The sequence below is a fragment of the Vespa crabro genome, chromosome 15 (genome assembly GCF_910589235.1).
Source record: "Vespa crabro chromosome 15, iyVesCrab1.2, whole genome shotgun sequence".
NCBI lineage: Eukaryota > Metazoa > Arthropoda > Insecta > Hymenoptera > Vespidae > Vespa > Vespa crabro.
The window spans coordinates 3,478,926-3,500,843 of NC_060969.1; the positions used below are offsets into that span (position 1 = coordinate 3,478,926).

The 21,918-nt window shown below is 30.1% G+C and overlaps 4 protein-coding genes across 6 annotated transcripts; 3 read left to right on the top strand and 1 right to left on the bottom strand.

Moving 5' to 3' along the window:
• Nucleotides 1-658: 658 nt before the first annotated feature.
• On the bottom strand, nucleotides 659-2,268 carry LOC124429474 (tRNA (adenine(58)-N(1))-methyltransferase non-catalytic subunit TRM6). Its single transcript, XM_046974802.1, has one exon. The coding sequence runs from the start codon at nucleotides 2,242-2,244 to the stop codon at nucleotides 739-741; it is 1,506 nt and encodes a 501-aa protein (XP_046830758.1). The 5' UTR covers nucleotides 2,245-2,268; the 3' UTR covers nucleotides 659-738.
• A 50-nt stretch (nucleotides 2,269-2,318) lies between these two features.
• LOC124429475 (translation initiation factor eIF-2B subunit gamma) lies at nucleotides 2,319-4,670 on the top strand. 3 transcript variants are annotated; one of them, XM_046974805.1, is made up of 6 exons: nucleotides 2,319-2,415; nucleotides 2,711-2,753; nucleotides 2,921-3,609; nucleotides 3,687-3,999; nucleotides 4,083-4,309; nucleotides 4,385-4,670. In XM_046974805.1, exons 3-6 carry the CDS (start codon nucleotides 2,933-2,935, stop codon nucleotides 4,539-4,541), a joined length of 1,374 nt encoding a protein of 457 aa, XP_046830761.1. In that variant the 5' UTR covers nucleotides 2,319-2,415; nucleotides 2,711-2,753; nucleotides 2,921-2,932; the 3' UTR covers nucleotides 4,542-4,670. The 3 variants fall into 3 exon arrangements, with proteins under 3 accessions (XP_046830761.1, XP_046830762.1, XP_046830760.1); XM_046974806.1 differs by lacking the exon at nucleotides 2,711-2,753 and having other exon boundaries at nucleotides 2,341-2,415; XM_046974804.1 differs by lacking the exon at nucleotides 2,319-2,415 and having other exon boundaries at nucleotides 2,446-2,753.
• A 13,714-nt stretch (nucleotides 4,671-18,384) lies between these two features.
• On the top strand, nucleotides 18,385-19,582 carry LOC124429607 (60S ribosomal protein L37). Its single transcript, XM_046975099.1, has 4 exons — nucleotides 18,385-18,498; nucleotides 18,864-18,999; nucleotides 19,113-19,197; nucleotides 19,461-19,582. Exons 1-4 carry the CDS (start codon nucleotides 18,496-18,498, stop codon nucleotides 19,510-19,512), a joined length of 276 nt encoding a protein of 91 aa, XP_046831055.1. The 5' UTR covers nucleotides 18,385-18,495; the 3' UTR covers nucleotides 19,513-19,582.
• Nucleotides 19,583-19,733: 151 nt separating this feature from the next.
• On the top strand, nucleotides 19,734-21,647 carry LOC124429605 (mpv17-like protein 2). Its single transcript, XM_046975097.1, has 4 exons — nucleotides 19,734-20,531; nucleotides 20,696-21,171; nucleotides 21,292-21,417; nucleotides 21,489-21,647. Exons 1-4 carry the CDS (start codon nucleotides 20,507-20,509, stop codon nucleotides 21,504-21,506), a joined length of 645 nt encoding a protein of 214 aa, XP_046831053.1. The 5' UTR covers nucleotides 19,734-20,506; the 3' UTR covers nucleotides 21,507-21,647.
• The last annotated feature ends 271 nt before the right edge of the window (nucleotides 21,648-21,918 follow it).

Here is a 21,918-nt window from a genome sequence, read left to right on the forward strand (position 1 = left end):
AACATTGAAAGTATTATTAAATTTATAATATACTTGATTTTTGGATAAATATCATCATCGTTTCTTGTAAAAGAATGTAAAAGAATTTTTTATCAATTATAAATATTTCATTTCCTTTTAATATAATTGACATATGAACCCATTTTTATTATTCATCTGTAATTGTATACCTAAGAACCTTATTTTCATTAATTCCTTGCCATACGATTTAATTTTTTATATCGTATGCCACAAATGATAACAATGTCACACGTCGGGCCATTCACAGATTTGCCTGAGCGTTCTTTATTCACGTTTTATTTACATTTGACACGATCATCTCACTACGTCTCTGATAGGTCTTGTTGATGTTTGGCCCATATCATGTCTCTGACACGACATTGTAAACTAAGTAATTAAAAATAAATTGTAACGTGTGAAAGTACACATATCTTATATTAAGATTGTTCAAATTTTGATCAACAAAAAATTTGTCATTCTTATGTTGATTAATTAGAAGAATTAGTTAATCGATATCTTTAATAGATAAAAAAGAAAAGAAAAAAGAACAAGCTGTTGTGTTTTGATTGGTATAAAATGTATTTATATGATTTTTCTTTTCTTTTATACAAAAATCATAAAAACATTTTGAAAATTTTATATATATATATATATATATATATATATATTTTATCTTATTTATATATATGGATTTTCTTATTTTTATATAGAAATTAAATTATTGTCTAATTAATATCATTATTCAACTAAATATCCTGTTAAAATATAACCACCTGTATCGCTCGTTAAAATATCTGGATGTGTCCTATCTGGTAATATCTGATATGAACGTAAGAAATTTGAAAACAGTCTTAAATTCACTACATTTTGTGTTTGTTTAAGAGCTATGTACGTTTCCTGTAATGGTTCTCTATAAGCATGAAAAATTACAAATGGTCTAGATGCACCAAGAAAAGGCAACAAAGATTTGATGATGTTTAAAGGATGTTCTTTGGCCACAATAACTAAACCTCGAGCTTTAGAACCTTTCAAAAGATCCAATGCATATTGCGTTTCTATTAACCATTTTGGTTTTTTAATAGGTTCTGTTTCAATGGGATCATCTAATTTGCGTTTTAAAGTTTTTCTTGTTTCTACTTTTTCTTCTTCACTTACATCACCCATAAGTTTAGATTCATTTGTATCATTAACATTTTGCAAAATTAAATTTTTTGGATCCACTTCAATTGTATCTATATTGAGCATTCCATTGCTTGTAGTTTCAGTCTTATCAATATCTATAACTTGACCAACTTTTGATACTTCTGTGTTATCTTCTACTTTAGTTTCTTGTTCACAATCCTTATTACTATTTAATGATATTTCATTATTTTCAGATTGAGAAGTAGTAGGAGTAGATACTGTTCTACAAAGAGATATATCACTTAATAATGATGATTCCCCTTGATAATGTAATCTTAAAAAGCTATAAATATTAACAGTTATGTGTCTTTCAATCTGTTCCTTAGGAAAATTCATAGCTTGAATAATAGCTAACTGAGGTATATTTCCAGGATGCATATTTATTAATAATCCTGTAGTATTTGCACCAATTCTATGCAATATGGCAGCTCCAGGTAATCCTTGTGAACCACTGTCATATAATAAATATAATCCATCCGATTGAACATCGCTATATGATAACAATTGAGAAAGAGCATCCATTCTTAATCCTCCTACACGTGTATGATCTTGTCTAAAGTATACTTCGTGTAATGATACTATAGTAGGTTTACATACTATTAAATAACGAAAGTATTTTTGTTCTTTCTTCTTTATATATTTTTCTTGAGAGTATTCTGTTTTCACAGAGAAAGATTTACTATTTTCTATAAGAGTACCAACTATCTCCTTCCCAGACTTTCCAGATTCTTGAAGTTGCAAAATTTCTTCTTTCGACAATTTTTGAGAATTACCATCATTGATGATACAACGATTGTCTAAACCACTCGATACGGTGTTCTTTAAATCATTCCAAGATTCTGCCTCTTTTATAGTCTTCAATGTATAAGATCTTTTATTATTTTTCGATGGGACCATTTCAAAAGTTGTCCAATAAGGTTTACCAATTATTTCTTGCATATCTACTTCATCCTTTCCTAACATTAATATTCCATTTAATGACACCTTATATACTTTGGTGTACTTTTGTTTTTTCACTATCACATAATTTCCAGCTTTAATTACATCCTCGTTTTCACCCATACTTTATATTTTCTTTTTATTTTACAAAATTAATCTCTTTAATGCCAATGATTCTAAGTGTAACGACTCGTCAATTTTAGGTTAAACAGTATTAAATATGCGGTCATATAAAGTGAGTTAAATGGCACATGTAACTGATACTACATTACCACCTTGTGATATTATTTCAATGTAAATATAATTTATAGTTTTATTCAAATCAATTAATTAATTGTAAAAAAAAAAAAAATAACCGCATTTTTAACAACAATTGAATGATTAATATTCATTTATGTATTATAAAATATTATAATTTACTATTATATTTTATGAAAAGATAAAATACAATAGTAAAAATAATCAATGGAATATTTATTTGTTATAACAAAATTGGCGAGATAATTATTTTACGACAAATATCTATATTCTCTCTTTTAAAAAATATTTATGATAAATGTATAATAGTACGCAACATTTTCACTGCTAGAGTCATCAGAATGAAAAGCTAACCTATATTTATTCTGTAGATAGTAAGTATTTGGTAAATTTTCTCTTTGCGAATATAACGTTCTCATGTGTCGTTATTAATAATTTAAAAAGAAACAAAAAAATAATATAAATATTGTTTACGATGAACGTTATTTATTCGTAAATTGTTTTATATCATATTAAAAAGTAAAAAAATTATTTTTTGCAGCAACTATAAAGGATGGTTATATGCACTGAATTTCAAGCAATTGTACTTGCTGGCGGAAAGGGTTCTCGTATGACAGAACTCACAGCTGGTCAACCAAAATGTTTATTACCTATTGGAAATAAACCAATGATTTGGTTTTCTCTACAGCTACTTGAACGTAGTGGATTTAAGGAATGTATTATAATAGTATCAGAATCAGTGAAGAATGATGTATCGTTGTTGTTGGATAAATTAGATTTAAAAATTAAAATGGAAATTGTAGGAATACAAGGTGCAGAAGATCTTGGTACCGCAGATTCCATTAGACTTATTCATGAAAAAATTCACACAGATTTTATAGTATTATCGTGTGATTTGATAACAGATATTGATATCTCTGAAACATTAAATCTATATAGAAAACATAATGCGAGTATTACAGCATTAATGTTACCTATGTTCAAAATATCCGACGAATTTGTTACTCCAGGACCTAAAAATAAACAAAAACCAGAAACAGATCTAATGGGAATAGACAATGAGACCGGACGTTTAGTATTTTTGGCGTCGGCTTCAGATTTTGAAGAAACAATAAATATATCTCAAAAAATTCTCAAAAAACATACCAATTTTACTATGTATTCTAAACTGATGGATGCACATGTGTATATTATTAATAAATGGGTTTTGGATTTTCTAGTATTTAATAAGTAAGTAATTATATAAATAAAAAATAGAGAGTAAATACTTTCATCGAATAAATATACTTATGTATTTTATTTTTTAGAAACATTAGTACATTGAAAGGTGAACTTCTTCCATACATAGTTACTAAGCAATTATCAAAACCACCTAAGCAATGTCCAGAAGACAAAAATACTTCCATGGTACAGGTAAATTTGAAAGAAGATATATTCCGTTTTGCAGTTGCAAAACCATTAGACGAGTTAATAAGAAGAATGTCTGCATTTAATGACCACAGTACTGATTTACAAGAAGCTTATCATGATGATATAATTAGATGTTATGCTCACATTATGAATAATGGGTTTGGATTAAGAGCTAACACTATACAAATGTACCATTTTGCAAATTTTAAGGTACATATAATAATATACAATTTTATATATGTATATTAATTTTATAAAGATGAAATGAAAAGTATTAATATATATTATTACAGATATCGGATTGGTCGTCTAATATTATAAAATCTGATCTATTCCTGAATACATCATCATCTGCTACTGTTAAAAGTACACAAGTTCAAAATTGTAGTATAGATGAAAATGCATTTATTGATGAAAAAACATCCCTGAAAGTTAGTCACATTGGTCCTAACACAATTGTTGAAACGAAAACCAGAATTTTAAATAGTGTTATAATGGGCAATGTAACTATAAAACAAAGGCAAGATATGTTTATGATACAAAAGGTGCATAAGAATACAAAGGAATACACTAATATATCTGTACAAATTTGTAGATGCGCAATATACAACAGTATTTTATGCAATGGATCTATCATCGAAGAAGGTACCGAATTAAAAAATTGTATAGTTGGAGCTCAACATGTTGTAACATCTAACAGTCAACATTCTCGAGAAGTATTAACTGAAGCTGACAGATTAATAGAGATTTAATTATTCACTAATAATTTATTATTCGAAGTATGTATGACTTCAGTGACAGGTATGGATCATGCGTTTATTGTATCGGTGTATAAACTTGTGTCAATTAGTAAAATTTAAAGAAATTATCTTTGAATTTAATTATATCTTATTTATTTACCTGTAGAAGTATTATTGGTAATGTAAAGTGTTACTACATATAGTTTAATCATAATTAGATTGAAGGGATTTAGAAAATATATTAAAATATGCAGCCATTCGCTCGGTAGTACTTGCGTTGCGTGATTTATCATTAGATTTCAATACATCGCAAATACTATCGACCCAGGTCTCACCACGAGGAGGTTGCTGCATGTGGAGACCCACGAGCTAACGGGGACTCTACTCTAAAATTCGCGTGCCGCGGTACCGATCCGCTATACCTTTCCGCTTCAATGCACTGGCTTCTTAACTAACAGGGTATGCGTAGCTTAGCTACTACACACCTCTTACAGATAGCTCCACCATTTGCACCGTCCACTTCAGACATAACGGATTATTAAGCACATCTGAATTCGTGCTTTCCGAATTTCGAACAAACAAAGCGCACTCCTTAGAAATACTAATCGCGTCGCGACACTTACGTGTGTGTTATAATTACGTAGATTCTACTGTTAAGCCGAAATTCGCGAAGTACCCCCATCGAAATTTCGAAGAAATCAAACGAAGTCCACGGTAGGACCTTTAATCGCGCCCGAACACCCACGCAAGTGTTAGAAGAACGATAACTCTACTCTAAATTCGCGTTTTCGATACGAACAATCAAACGAAATATAATCGCGCCCGAGAACACCAACACCTGTGCACGCCGACACGCGCGCCAGTGTTCTTCCTATCCTTCCCGTATTCGCGCGTAAAAATCGATGATGAATCCTGGTATGCGATGTATCAAGCGGCCGCTGATGAACCTATCCCTCGATGACCTATACTGTAAAAGAAAAAAAAGAAAAACAAAAAAATATTATATATACACATATATAAAATACAAATAGAAAATAAATATATATAAATAGATTAGACCTAGAAAAAGAAACGAAAAGAGAAGCAGCATGCACTATCCCATGATTCCTACCTAAAGCTTATAAATCATAATCAAAAACATAATAGAAAACATAATTAAAAACATAAACACATAATTAAACACATAATTAAATACATAATTAGAAAGAAACAACATAAATAAATATTAAGAATACATAATTAAAAGGAAATAACATATTAATAACATAATTGAAAACATAATTAAAATTGAAAAATATGAGATAGAAACGAGAGCCGGAGAAAGAAAAGAGAGCCCCAGAAGGAGAAGAATAGAGAGCCCCAAAAAGATAAGACAAGAGAAACAGTTCTTTATGATGCTGAGACAGCAACCCGCACAGAGGCCCTCACCCACGGGCCCCTCCCATGGGTCCCACCCGAAATATATAAAAGAGATATATAAATATAATGAGTGAGAGTAAATAAAAAAAAATAGAAATGACAGCGGACATAAAAGAGAGATAGAAAAATGTCCTTTTCATTGGTCTTAGAAATTATTGTACAATAGATTTCTGCTATATTTCTTGTTTTGAAATATTATTAGCTATATAAAATGAAAATATGTTGATGTTTAGTTGGAATTAGATTTAAAAAATTATAGAAAAGTTATAAAATATGCAGCCATTTGCTCGATAATACTTGTATTATAAGATTTATAATTAGACTTTGCAAGTATTAACGACCCAGGTCTCACTACGTGGAAGTTGCTGCATGTGGAGACCCACGAGCTAACGGTGACTCTACTTTAATCTAAAATCCGCGTTCCGCGATACCGATCCCTTATGCCTTCCGCTTCGGATGTTTAGGGCGACTTAGCTAACAGGAGGTATATAGCCGTAGCTACAGGGACCCCACTTACAGAGAGCTTTACCGTTCAACACCTTCGCCTCAAGCATAATGGATTATTAAGCACATCTGAATTCGTGCTTCCGAATTTCGATCAATCAAAGCGCATTAATCGCGTTCGCGATACTCACGTGTGTTATAATTACGTAGATTCTACTGTTCTATCCAAATTCGCGAAGTAATCTAATCGAAATGTCGAAAAAATAAAACCAAGTCCCCGGTAGGACTTTCAATCGCGCACGCGAACACTAACGTGAGTGTTAGAAAAACGGTGACTCTAAGTTAAAATCCGAAGCGTACCCCGAATTTCAACACTAAAACGAAGTCCATGATAGGACTTTTAATCGCGCCCGGACACCCACGCAAGTGTTCGGAAAACGGTGACTTTACTCTAAATAAACTAATCGAATATTCGAGCAAACAAAACGAAGTCCCCGGTAGGACTTTTAATCGCGTACGCGAACACTCACGTGAGTGTTAGAATAACGGTGACTCTAAGTTGAAATCCAAAGTGACATATGTTAACCGGTATTTAGACTTTCCATGATATTTGTCGAGATTTCCGCCCCGCTACCAAATATGAGGATTATCATAATATCAGATAACTATGTACAGCACTACAAGGTAAACCGTTCGCGCACCCCGAATTTCAACACTAAAACGAAGTCCATGGTAGGACTTTTAATCGCGCCCGGACACCCACGCAAGTGTTCGGAAAACGGTGACTCTACTTTAAAAAGACGCGTCCGCGAGGTAATCTAATCGAATATTCGAGCAAATATCAACGAAGTCCCCGGTAGGACTTTTAAGTCGCGTCCGCGTACATTCACGTGAGTTTTAGAAAAACGGTGACTCTACTCTAAATTCGCGTTTTCGATACGAACAATCAAACGAAATATAATCGCGCCCGAGAACACCAACACCTGTGCACGCCGTCACGCGCGCCAGTGTTCTTCCTATCCTTCCCGTATTCGCGTGTAAAAATCGATGATGAATCCTGCCATGCGATGTATCATCCGGCCACAGATGAACCTATCCCTGGATGATCTAACCTGGAAAAGAAAAAACTAAAGGGAAAATAAGAGAAAGAAAAAAAACATAAAATAAAACATAATATAGATTATAAATAGAAAATAAATATGTACAAACAGATAAGAAAGCTGCTGAAAGATAAGTAATTAGAAGTACCTCTGCACGCTTCTGAAACCACAGTCCGCTTCATCTCATGGGTCCTACCTAATGCTTAAAAATTAAAATTAATAAGAATATATTAATAACAAACCTAAAAACACAAAAACATAATTAAAAAGAAATAACATAATTATATACTGAAAAGACATAATAAAATAAAATAACATATTAATAACATAATTATAAACATAAAAGAAAAATATGAGATAGAAATGCAAGCTGCAAAGAGATAAGAAAATAGAAGCAGCTCTTCATGACGCTGAAACAGCTGCCCGCATCTTCTAATGATTCTTACCTAAAATCTATAAATTATAATTAATAAGAATATATTAAAAACATAATTAAAAACATAATTAAAAACATAAAAACATAAATAAAAAGAAATAACATAATAAAAATCTGAAAAGAAATAACATATTAATAACATTATTAAAATCATAATTAAAGAAGAAAAATATTAGATAGAAAAGAAAGCTGCAGAAATATAAGAAAATAGATGCAGCTCTACACGATGCTAAGACAGCAACCCGCACAGAAGCCCACACCCATGTCCCCATCCCATGGGTCCCACCCGAGACTTATAAATCATTATTAATAAGAGTAAATGAGTATGAAAAATATGAAATAGAAAAGAGAGTCCCAGTAAGAGAGAAAAAGAGAAGCAGCTCTATAAGATGCTGAGAGAGCAACCCGCACAGAGGCCCACACCCATGGGCCCCTCCCATGGGTCCCACCCGAGTCTTATAAAACATAATTAACAAGAGTAAATCAGTATGAAAAATATGAAATAGAAAAAAAAGAGCCTCAGAAAGAGAAGAAAAAAGAAGCAGCTCTAAAAGATGCTGAGACAGCAACCCACACAGAGACCCACACCATGAGTCCCTCCCATGGGTCCCACCCGAGATATATAAAGGATAATTAATGTAATTAAATTAGAATATTTAGAAATGACAGTGAAGAAAGTTTTCTATGCGATAGTATATCTATTAATCAATAGTTTATGATAGTACTTATGGTTGATCTTTATAAGATTGCTAAGAATATTCTGTTGTTTAAATATTAATCAATTATACTTTACGTATATCGTAAATTATTTAAATTTTATAATAATCTTCTTTATTAATTATTTCTTCCCGTATTGGCGATCCCACGACCTGGAACTAGCTGAAAAGAAATAAGGAAAGGAAAGAAAAATTTATACATTATTAATTATGCGAACGATAATATTTTGAATTTAATTTAATTAAACATAAGAAAAATAAAAGATTAATGAAAAAAAAAAAAAAATAAAATATGTTGAACACTGAAAAAAAAAAAAATTATTTTCTCTGAAAGAAATATTATTATATCCATTAATCGATAGTATATTATAATACAGGTATATAATTTTTATAACATTGCTAAAAATACCCTATTGTTTAAATATTAATTAATTATACTTTATGTATATCGTACATTATTTAAATGTTAAGATAATCTTCTTTATTAATTATTCCTTCCCGTGTTGGCGACCCTCACGATCTAGAACTAGCTGAAAAGAAATAAGAAAAGAAAACTCAATATTTATACATTATTAATTATACGAACGATAAAATTTTGAATTTAATTTAATTAAACAAAAGAAAAATAAAAGATTAATTAAAAGAAAATGAAATATGTTGAACACTGAAAAAAAGAAATATTATTTTCTCTGAAAGAAATATTATATTACTTGTACATTTCATAGATACATTATTTTATTATAGAACTCAATTTTATTAAAATAAAATTATAAATTTAATTGAACTTTCGAAAAGAAAAAATGTACAAAATTTATCAATCGACTTTTTAACGTAAAATTTGATTTTACTAAACTAAAATCATAAATTCAATTGATTTTTAGAAAAGAAAAAATGTTGAAAATTTATGTCTTAAGTTTAAAATTAAAAATGCATAAAATATGAAATAATCCTATTCGCGTAAGCGTGGCAATGTGAGAATATTATTTACGGAATGTTACTTCGTCTCAGTTTTTTAAATCTACACCCCTACACCCATCACCATAAGGAGCATTTTGAGTGACGACATGGTAAAATTAAAATACGATTAAGAGCCATTTTCGAAAATTTCTAATGAATTTTCGAAAATAACCCAATAACATAATAATAGTCCTCTTGAGCCACAGTGAGGCCATTGTGAGGGCCTCTTTAACATCTTGTTTACATCGTGCCCTAATCAAATCGAATATTCTTCAGAAACTGTAACGACAAGATTTTATTCGAAATTATAAGAAATAAAAGAAAATTTTTACACAATTATTAGTAGCCTACAAAAAATTAAAATTAGTATATTAATTGCTGAAAATCCTGAGCTAAAAATTAATTAATGTAATTATCTAAGCTTACGGACTGTGACTCTACAAGTCTCTATGTTTTTTAACAATTATTCTACTCGACTTTTCTCTTTCAAAAACAATGACTCTATTGAGACTTCTCTTTTATCAATTCAAATTAATAAAATATTTAATTATTATTTATTTAAAAATATAAAAGAAACCCTTGGATGCTCCTTCTTACAAGCGAATACATTTATTATTATAAGAAAATCATGCACAATTACGCTTGTAATCCAGAGACTATCCATCGCGAATATCTTCTTGTACATTCTTTATTTAAACTCATGATTAACGATTTTTTTTATGTTTCCGGACAAGCAAAATATTTCAAAATAAATAAATACATCGAAAATTTAAAATAATTATAAAAGCGTTTGTACAAGAAGAACTTATCCTGATCTAATAAATAAATCAAAAAATAAAAAACCATTCAGGAGTAAATCACCGAAGAAATTTACTCGTGGTCACTCAATGCTCTTCTACTAATTAATTACAACCAATCACTCGTGCCAATTCGGACCTTTCGTCCTCGACATGATTGAGTGATCGGAGGAACTTAAAAATTCACTCACCACTTAAGAAGTTCTGCGTTGGCTCCAAAACACTCGTTCGCAGTTTAAGTCGAAATTGTTAATTACGTAGGTCGTCATCGAAGTTGATCAAAATCTTTTTCAATGATGCACTGACTCTATTACGTGATAAATATTTTTTAACGGACGGACACTGAATTTACTTCGCGAAACTCTACTGACTTTAATAAATACAGTTTGTGCAACTGTCAAAAAAGCAAAAAGGTTCGCAAACAAACACTGACTCTAACGATTGCAATACACACAATCGATACAAAAACACTTGTTGTTTAAATCGCGAAACCCGAACGAACAAAAACTGCTTCTACTTCGCGATATTCTTATTTCAGAAGAGATTAAAATTTTGAAGTATTAGTAGTTTATACTAAAATTATTTTAAGTCTCTCGCGCGTTTCTTTATTTATAATGCTTAAACGAACCTACTATTGTTTAAATATTGCTTTATTATACTCCTTGTACGTTAAAGATTGTTTAATTAATTGAGAAATTACCGAAATTATTAATTTATATGTTATCGCGATCAGAAATAGTGAGTATCGGTGTGCACTGGTCGGAGTGCAAAAGAAAACTAACTCGCGAATCGTCAAAGTTAATCGAAGGACCGTTTATGTTTATATTACAGAAGGCCAACAACCCGAGATAAAATTTAAAGTACTGGAAGCTTATATTAAAATTATTTTGAGTCTCTCGCGCGTTTCTTTATTTATAATGTTTATACGAACCTACTATTGCTTAAATATTGCTTTATTATACTCCCTGTACGTTAAAGATTGTCTAATTAATTGAGAAATTACCGAAATTATTAATTTATAAGTTATCGCGATCAGAAATAGACAGTATCGGTGTGCACTGGTCGGAGTGCCAAAGAAAACTAACTCGCGAATCGTCAAAGTTAATCGAAGGACCGTTTATGTTTATATTACAGAAGGCCAACAACCCGAGATTACAATTTTCAAGTATTAGTGTATATATTAAAATTATTTTGAGTCTCTCGCGCGTTTCTTTATTTATAATGTTTATACGAACCTACTATTGTTTAAATATTGCTTTATTATACTCCTTATACGGTAAGGATTGTTTAATTAATTGAGAAATTACCGAAATTATTAATTTATAAGTTATCGCGATCAGAAATAGACAGTATCGGTGTGCACTGGTCGGAGTGCAAAAGAAAACTAACTCGCGAATCGTCAAAGTTAATCGAAGGACCGTTTATGTTTATATTGCAGAAGGCCAACAACCCGAGATAAAATTTAAAGTACTGGAAGCTTATATCAAAATTATTTTGAGTCTCTCGCACGTTTCTTTATTTATAATGTTTAAACAAATCTACTATTGTTTAAATATTGCTTTATTATACTCCTTATACGGTAAGGATTGTTTAATTATTTGAGAAATTACCGAAATTATTAATTTATAAGTTATCGCGATCAGAAATAGACAGTATCGGTGTGCACTGGTCGGAGTGCCAAAGAAAACTAACTCGCGAATCGTCAAAGTTAATCGAAGGACCGTTTATGTTTATATTACAGAAGGCCAACAACCCGAGATTACAATTTTCAAGTATTAGTGTATATATTAAAATTATTTTGAGTCTCTCGCGCGTTTCTTTATTTATAATGTTTATACGAACCTACTATTGCTTAAATATTGCTTTATTATACTCCCTGTACGTTAAAGATTGTCTAATTAATTGAGAAATTACCGCAATTATTAATTTATAAGTTATCGCGATCAGAAATAGAGAGTACCGGTGTGCACAGGTCGGAGTGCAAAAGAAAACTAACTCTCGAATTGTCAAAGTTAATCGAAGGACCGTTTATGTTTATATTGCAGAAGGCCAACAAACCCGAGATTAAAATTTTGAAGTATTAGCGTTTTATATTAAAATTATTTTGAGTCTCTCGCGCGTTTCTTTATTTATAATGTTTATACGAACCTACTATTGTTTAATATTGCTTTATTATACTCTTTATACGGTAAGGATTGTTTAATTAATTGAGAAATTACCGAAATTATTAATTTATAAGTTATCGCGATCAGAAATAGAGGGTATCGATGTGCACTGGTCGGAGTGCAAAAGGAAACTAACTCGCGAATCGTCAAAGTTAATCGAAGGACCGTTCATGTTTATATTGCAGAAGGCCAACTACCCGAGATTACAATTTTTAAGTATTAGTGTATATATTAAAATTATTTTGAGTCTCTCGCGCTTTTCTTTATTTATAATGTTTATACGAACCTACTATTGTTTAATATTGCTTTATTATACTCCTTATACGGTAAGGATTGTTTAATTAATTGAGAAATTACCGCAATTATTAATTTATAAGTTATCGCGATCAGAAATAGAGAGTATCGGTGTGCACTGGTCGGAGTGCAAAAGAAAACTAACTCGCGAATCGTCAAAGTTAATCGAAGGACCGTTTATGTTTATATTGCAGAAGGCCAACAAACCCGAGATTAAAATTTTGAAGTATTAGCGTTTTATATTAAAATTATTTTGAGTCTCTCGCGCGTTTCTTTATTTATAATGTTTATACGAACCTACTATTGTTTAAATATTGCTTTATTATACTCCTTATACGGTAAGGATTGTTTAATTAATTGAGAAATTACCGAAATTATTAATTTATAAGTTATCGCGATCAGAAATAGACAGTATCGGTGTGCACTGGTCGGAGTGCAAAAGAAAACTAACTCGCGAATCGTCAAAGTTAATCGAAGGACCGTTTATGTTTATATTGCAGAAGGCCAACAACCCGAGATAAAATTTAAAGTACTGGAAGCTTATATCAAAATTATTTTGAGTCTCTCGCACGATTCTTTATTTATAATGTTTAAACAAATCTACTATTGTTTAAATATTGCTTTATTATACTCCTTATACGGTAAGGATTGTTTAATTATTTGAGAAATTACCGAAATTATTAATTTATAAGTTATCGCGATCAGAAATAGACAGTATCGGTGTGCACTGGTCGGAGTGCCAAAGAAAACTAACTCGCGAATCGTCAAAGTTAATCGAAGGACCGTTTATGTTTATATTACAGAAGGCCAACAACCCGAGATTACAATTTTCAAGTATTAGTGTATATATTAAAATTATTTTGAGTCTCTCGCGCTTTTCTTTATTTATAATGTTTATACGAACCTACTATTGTTTAAATATTGCTTTATTATACTCCTTATACGGTAAGGATTGTTTAATTAATTGAGAAATTACCGAAATTATTAATTTATAAGTTATCGCGATCAGAAATAGAGAGTATCGGTGTGCACTGGTCGGAGTGCAAAAGAAAACTAACTCGCGAATCGTCAAAGTTAATCGAAGGACCGTTTATGTTTATATTGCAGAAGGCCAACAAACCCGAGATTAAAATTTTGAAGTATTAGCGTTTTATATTAAAATTATTTTGAGTCTCTCGCGCGTTTCTTTATTTATAATGTTTATACGAACCTACTATTGTTTAAATATTGCTTTATTATACTCCTTATACGGTAAGGATTGTTTAATTAATTGAGAAATTACCGAAATTATTAATTTATAAGTTATCGCGATCAGAAATAGACAGTATCGGTGTGCACTGGTCGGAGTGCAAAAGAAAACTAACTCGCGAATCGTCAAAGTTAATCGAAGGACCGTTTATGTTTATATTGCAGAAGGCCAACAACCCGAGATAAAATTTAAAGTACTGGAAGCTTATATCAAAATTATTTTGAGTCTCTCGCACGTTTCTTTATTTATAATGTTTAAACAAATCTACTATTGTTTAAATATTGCTTTATTATACTCCTTATACGGTAAGGATTGTTTAATTATTTGAGAAATTACCGAAATTATTAATTTATAAGTTATCGCGATCAGAAATAGACAGTATCGGTGTGCACTGGTCGGAGTGCCAAAGAAAACTAACTCGCGAATCGTCAAAGTTAATCGAAGGACCGTTTATGTTTATATTACAGAAGGCCAACAACCCGAGATTACAATTTTCAAGTATTAGTGTATATATTAAAATTATTTTGAGTCTCTCGCGCTTTTCTTTATTTATAATGTTTATACGAACCTACTATTGTTTAAATATTGCTTTATTATACTCCTTATACGGTAAGGATTGTTTAATTAATTGAGAAATTACCGAAATTATTAATTTATAAGTTATCGCGATCAGAAATAGAGAGTATCGGTGTGCACTGGTCGGAGTGCAAAAGAAAACTAACTCGCGAATCGTCAAAGTTAATCGAAGGACCGTTTATGTTTATATTGCAGAAGGCCAACAAACCCGAGATTAAAATTTTGAAGTATTAGCGTTTTATATTAAAATTATTTTGAGTCTCTCGCGCGTTTCTTTATTTATAATGTTTATACGAACCTACTATTGCTTAAATATTGCTTTATTATACTCCCTGTACGTTAAAGATTGTCTAATTAATTGAGAAATTACCACAATTATTAATTTATAAGTTATCGCGATCAGAAATAGAGAGTACCGGTGTGCACAGGTCGGAGTGCAAAAGAAAACTAACTCTCGAATTGTCAAAGTTAATCGAAGGACCGTTTATGTTTATATTGCAGAAGGCCAACAAACCCGAGATTAAAATTTTGAAGTATTAGCGTTTTATATTAAAATTATTTTGAGTCTCTCGCGCGTTTCTTTATTTATAATGTTTATACGAACCTACTATTGTTTAATATTGCTTTATTATACTCTTTATACGGTAAGGATTGTTTAATTAATTGAGAAATTACCGAAATTATTAATTTATAAGTTATCGCGATCAGAAATAGAGGGTATCGATGTGCACTGGTCGGAGTGCAAAAGGAAACTAACTCGCGAATCGTCAAAGTTAATCGAAGGACCGTTCATGTTTATATTGCAGAAGGCCAACTACCCGAGATTACAATTTTTAAGTATTAGTGTATATATTAAAATTATTTTGAGTCTCTCGCGCTTTTCTTTATTTATAATGTTTATACGAACCTACTATTGTTTAATATTGCTTTATTATACTCTTTATACGGTAAGGATTGTTTAATTAATTGAGAAATTACCGCAATTATTAATTTATAAGTTATCGCGATCAGAAATAGACAGTATCGGTGTGCACTGGTCGGAGTGCAAAAGAAAACTAACTCGCGAATCGTCAAAGTTAATCGAAGGACCGTTTATGTTTATATTACAGAAGGCCAACAAACCGAGATAAAATTTAAAGTACTGGAAGCTTATATTAAAATTATTTTGAGTCTCTCGCGCGTTTCTTTATTTATAATGTTTATACGAACCTACTATTGCTTAAATATTGCTTTATTATACTCTTTATACGGTAAGGATTGTTTAATTAATTGAGAAATTACCGAAAATATTAATTTATAAGTTATCGCGATCAGAAATAGAGGGTATCGATGTGCACTGGTCGGAGTGCAAAAGGAAACTAACCTGCGAATCGTCAAAATTAATCGAAGGACCGTTTATGTTTATATTGCAGAAGGCCAACAAACCCGAGATTAAAATTTTGAAGTATTAGCGTTTTATATTAAAATTATTTTGAGTCTCTCGCGCGTTTCTTTATTTATAATGTTTATACGAACCTACTATTGTTTAAATATTGCTTTATTATACTCCTTATACGGTAAGGATTGTTTAATTAATTGAGAAATTACCGAAATTATTAATTTATAAGTTATCGCGATCAGAAATAGACAGTATCGGTGTGCACTGGTCGGAGTGCCAAAGAAAACTAACTCGCGAATCGTCAAAGTTAATCGAAGGACCGTTTATGTTTATATTACAGAAGGCCAACAACCCGAGATTACAATTTTCAAGTATTAGTGTATATATTAAAATTATTTTGAGTCTCTCGCGCTTTTCTTTATTTATAATGTTTATACGAACCTACTATTGTTTAAATATTGCTTTATTATACTCCTTATACGGTAAGGATTGTTTAATTAATTGAGAAATTACCGAAATTATTAATTTATAAGTTATCGCGATCAGAAATAGAGAGTATCGGTGTGCATTGGTCGGAGTGCAAAAGAAAACTAACTCGCGAATCGTCAAAGTTAATCGAAGGACCGTTTATGTTTATATTGCAGAAGGCCAACAAACCCGAGATTAAAATTTTGAAGTATTAGCGTTTTATATTAAAATTATTTTGAGTCTCTCGCGCGTTTCTTTATTTATAATGTTTATACGAACCTACTATTGCTTAAATATTGCTTTATTATACTCCCTGTACGTTAAAGATTGTCTAATTAATTGAGAAATTACCGCAATTATTAATTTATAAGTTATCGCGATCAGAAATAGAGAGTACCGGTGTGCACAGGTCGGAGTGCAAAAGAAAACTAACTCTCGAATTGTCAAAGTTAATCGAAGGACCGTTTATGTTTATATTGCAGAAGGCCAACAAACCCGAGATTAAAATTTTGAAGTATTAGCGTTTTATATTAAAATTATTTTGAGTCTCTCGCGCGTTTCTTTATTTATAATGTTTATACGAACCTACTATTGTTTAAATATTGCTTTATTATACTCCTTATACGGTAAGGATTGTTTAATTAATTGAGAAATTACCGAAATTATTAATTTATAAGTTATCGCGATCAGAAATAGAGGGTATCGGTGTGCACTGGTCGGAATGCAAAAGAAAACTAACTCGCGAATCGTCAAAGTTAATCGAAGGACCGTTTATGTTTATATTACAGATGGCCAACAACCCGAGATAAAATTTAAAGTACTGGAAGCTTATATCAAAATTATTTTGAGTCTCTCGCGCGTTTCTTTATTTATAATGTTTATACGAACCTACTATTGTTTAAATATTGCTTTATTATACTCTTTGTACGTCAAAGATTGTTTAATTAATTGAAAAATTACCGGAATTATCAATTTATATGTTATTGTATTTAGAAGAGGGAGAATCGTTGTGCGGTAATCAAAGTTCAAAGAGAAACTAACTCGTGAATCGTCAAAGTTAATCGAAGATCCGTTTATATTTATATTGTACGACTTCAACAACCGTGCTATAAAATTTGAAGGTATATGTTATATTAAAAATATTGTAAGTTTTCCGCACGTTTCTATCTTTAGAATGTCTAAAGAAATCTACTAATGTTTAAATATTACTTTATTATATTCCGTTTACATTAAAGATTGTTTAATTAATTGAATAATTATTAAATGTATTAATTTATAAGTTATTGCGTTGAAAAGAGAGAGAATCGATGTACACTCGTCGAAATCCAAAATGAAACTAACTCGGGCATTGTCAAAGTTAATCGAAGGACCGTTTATGTTTATATTGCAGAAGGCCATCAACCGCGCGATAAAATTTTGAAGTATAGGAATTTTTTATGAAATGTATTTTAATTTCTCGCTCATCACAGTCTTTTCAATGTTTAGGCGTACGTATTATTGTTTAAATATTACTTTATTATACTCCGTGTACTTTAAAGATTGTTTAATTAATTGAAAAATGATTAAAAGTATTAATTTATATGATTTTGCGTTTAGAAGAGAGAGAATCGATTTGAGAAAGATATGTTCTAGATTACACCTTCGTCTTTAAACTAAATTCTAATTAAAATGAGTTGATCTAGAAAAACTCCTATTCTCATTGATTGCGTAAATCTTTATAAAACCAAGGATAGTAAACAGTTGTAAAAAGGAAAAACAAATTTATTCTTTGTCAATATAACGAAAAAAAATAATAAATATCTGAAATTCTTCACAGATGGCATTACTAGATAAATTATCGACTGTCGGTAAAATATTTTAATAAAGTATAGATCTTCGGTTTGTTTAGTTGGTACTGCTCAAACAGGGTTAACGTAACCTTTTTAATTTTCATTCCTCGCCTCTTTTGACGTGCTTCTTCGTGCAAAATGGTGAGCGTTTATTCACGTGTTTTCTATCGCTTTATTATAAAGTAATCCTAAACATTCGTAATATAATTACATTATGAAGTAATTGCGTATTTATCGTAGTAATTAATTAATGTAATAATAATCGACACAAAGCTCGTTATAAATATCTTCGTGAGTTTTCTATATGTAGCTTAGGTTAACTCGCCGTAATATGTTTTGTTTGCGATTATAACGATAACAAAGTTACAAAATTAATTGAATTTTATAATCCATCACTAATTTTAATTTTATCGAATATATTTGAATCTTTTTTATTTTTATTTTATAATAATAATTTCTGAAATGTATAAAGTTATGATTACTTATGGTTCTTGTAATGTTCACAGACGAAGGGTACATCTAGCTTTGGTAAGCGTCGGAATAAGACGCACACATTGTGCAGACGATGTGGACGTAGTTCGTATCATATCCAAAAATCACAATGCGCACAGTGTGGATACCCTAAGAAAAAGATGAGATCATGTAAGTTGAATAAAGTTTACATTGAATCAGTAATATTTGAACTAGTTACTCTAATCAGTTTTACTGTAAAATAATTAATTGCATGTGTATGTTAACTGAATCATATTTTACAGACAATTGGTCGATCAAAGCAAAAAGGAGGAAGACTACTGGAACTGGTAGAATGCGTCATCTGAAAATTGTCCGTCGTAAATTCAAGTAAGTTCTCGTTATTATTGATTATCAATACTATTGACATAATGTCTTAATCATATAATATATATTAACATTGATATCTATAGGTTATAAAAATTCAAATGTTAATTTATTAATTTGTTTTAATAAAACATTAATTTTGTATTAACGTAAAACATCGACATTTGGAATAATATAAAAATGATGAGAAAATTTATCAGAACTTTTGTATTATACAAACTAACATTGAAAAATTATAGAGGTTATATTTTTTCTTATCATTTTAGGAACGGATTCAGAGAAGGTTTGCCAAAACATAAAACTGTTGCTGCTAAATAATATACAATACATTCATCATAATGTTATTAAGCTACATAACTTTAACATCCAATAAAACAAAGTTTTGGAATCTATTGTAATTCAATTATATATTTAACCAAAAAAGAAAAAAAAAAAAAAAGGAAAAAACTGTCCATCATCCATCATCCTTAATCTTTTAGGTATTCTTCCATCGTAAGTAACTTTTAGATACGATGGGCAATGGAACATCTTTCTAAGTAAATAAATAAATGTTTACTGATAAACTCTGACGCATGCGTATGTATACTATATATTGTTGCCTGAGAGGAATGGAAAAAAAATGTCTGATATGAAAGAGAACATATATCGAGTAGTATGGGCGAAATACTAAACGATCTAAGCTTGTACTGCGCAAACGCGTCGATTCTTTTGACAACGACCACTTGTATATTTAAAGAGGTTTCGCCTTAACAAAATGTCAGTAATATACGGAATTTGTTACACGATGGTATGATCTGTTATCGATACCATCATTACATCGTGGATCTAAAACCGTGAAAGAAAAACGCGGAATCGTTGAGAAGGAAAAGAGAGAGAGATAAAAAAAAAAAGGAAAAAAGAAAATTAATTGAAAGTTATGCTACTTAAAATTAAACAATTTCAACTGCATAAACATCGACGAATTAAAATATACGCGAACGTTAATGTATTTAAATAATAATCTATCATTAGAATCATAAAACTAATTTATAAAAGAGGTACAATTAATAAGATAGATTCATAAAAGTTATCTCTTGTTTGAATCCTCTTTGTTATTTAATATAACTATATGTTTTGATATATATATATATATACACATATATACATATATGTAGTTAGAATTTTATCCTAGAATAAATTATCTTAACAATTGAATTACGAAGAATAATAAACGTAAAAGAAAAGATCTAGTAATTAAAACATAGATCATTTCATTTTAATTTTATTACTCTCTTCCTGATTTATCTCTTTTAAAAGATTATTCGTTTAACAAATGCATATTCTGCGAAAATTGTTCGGTAAGTATCATCTTCGTTGTTATTATTCTCTTTCAATGACTTATTCAATAATAATAATAATAATAATAATAATAATAATAATAATAATAATTAATAAATTACTTAATTAATAAATTACTTAATTAATTAATTAATTATTTTAATATATATTTTTTTATAATCAGGTAGATACCTTCTAGTTACAAATACTATTAGCTGTGGCTTGATGATGGCAGCTGGTGATATGATACAGCAACGTAGAGAACACTGGAAACGGTATCGTTATGTGGATTATTTTTCAAGCGGTGGAACCGCTCGTGTAATCGCTGCATCGCCAGAAGAAGAAGAAGAAGAAGAAGAAGACGACGAAAAAAAGATTATCAATGTTGCGTCTTTATACGAACATAATTACGTTCGAACGAGAAACATGACATTAGTAGGTCTTATTCAAGGACCCTTTCATCATTGTTTCTATGGTCTACTTGAAAAAATAGCACCTGGCAAAAAAGCCAGTTCTATTATAAAAAAGACCTTTTTAGATCAACTAATCGCTAGTCCTACGTGTTTAATTATATTTTTCGGTGGTCTTGGTCTAATGGAACGAGACAAAGTCGAAGAAGCTTATAGGGAAATTAAAGTGAAGTTGATCGAAGCTTGGAAAGTATGTCCTGTTAACAAAAAAAAAAAAAAATTTATATGTAAATTATTTATTTAAAAAAAAAAAAGAAAAAAAGAAAAAAAAAAGGTCAAGTAATCTATAGTCTAATACTTTTCACATTAGGTCGACTGTTGTTTTTGGCCTCCAGTTCAATGTGTAAACTTCTTATTCGTTCCTTTACAATATCGAGTACTCTATATAAATGTTATGACTATGGTGTACGATGTTTTTCTATCGCACATTAAATACGTAAGTATATTTGCTAAGGACATTTCAACGTTTATTTTTCCATATTATTTTCCAATGTTATTCTTTTTCAGGATGCTCACTATGATTGACAAGAAACAATTTATTAGTTAAGGAACAAATTTTATTAGATGATAGACTGTGCTAAGCGTATATTATTATACTATATTATATTATATTATATTATATTATATTATATTATATTATATTATATTATATTATATTAAATTTATAGAATAAGTTCCTTTCTTTATTTCTTTTTTTGTTTCTCTTTTTGATATAGTAAAATAAATGAATTTTTTCTTTAATCTTTTCGTTTTTGGATTTTTCATTTCTTTCTCTCTCTCTCTCTCTCTCTCTCTCTCTCTCTCTTTTTTTTTTCATTCTTTCTTTCTTTCTCATCTTTTGTGCATTTCTGCCGATTCCATCGACTATAATAAAATAAATATTAATGGATGATTATAATTATCTGAAATATTTTTCGACATAACGATTACTATTATT

What these genes read in the sequence shown, in the direction of transcription:
- LOC124429605 (XM_046975097.1), top strand. Translation starts at nt 20,507, where the DNA reads ATGCATATTCTGCGAAAATTGTTCG. An exon ending in TATTCTGCGAAAATTGTTCG is followed by an intron (nt 20,532 to 20,695) that starts GTAAGTATCATC and finishes TTTTATAATCAG; the next exon opens with GTAGATACCTTCTAGTTACA. An exon ending in AGTTGATCGAAGCTTGGAAA is followed by an intron (nt 21,172 to 21,291) that starts GTATGTCCTGTT and finishes TTTTCACATTAG; the next exon opens with GTCGACTGTTGTTTTTGGCC.
- LOC124429607 (XM_046975099.1), top strand. An exon ending in TAAGAAAAAGATGAGATCAT is followed by an intron (nt 19,000 to 19,112) that starts GTAAGTTGAATA and finishes CATATTTTACAG; the next exon opens with ACAATTGGTCGATCAAAGCA. An exon ending in ATTGTCCGTCGTAAATTCAA is followed by an intron (nt 19,198 to 19,460) that starts GTAAGTTCTCGT and finishes TTATCATTTTAG; the next exon opens with GAACGGATTCAGAGAAGGTT.
- LOC124429475 (XM_046974805.1), top strand. Translation starts at nt 2,933, where the DNA reads ATGGTTATATGCACTGAATTTCAAGCAATTGTACTTGCTGGCGGAAAG. An exon ending in GATTTTCTAGTATTTAATAA is followed by an intron (nt 3,610 to 3,686) that starts GTAAGTAATTAT and finishes TTTATTTTTTAG; the next exon opens with AAACATTAGTACATTGAAAG. An exon ending in ACCATTTTGCAAATTTTAAG is followed by an intron (nt 4,000 to 4,082) that starts GTACATATAATA and finishes ATATTATTACAG; the next exon opens with ATATCGGATTGGTCGTCTAA.
- LOC124429474 (XM_046974802.1), bottom strand. Translation starts at nt 2,244, where the DNA reads ATGGGTGAAAACGAGGATGTAATTAAAGCTGGAAATTATGTGATAGTG.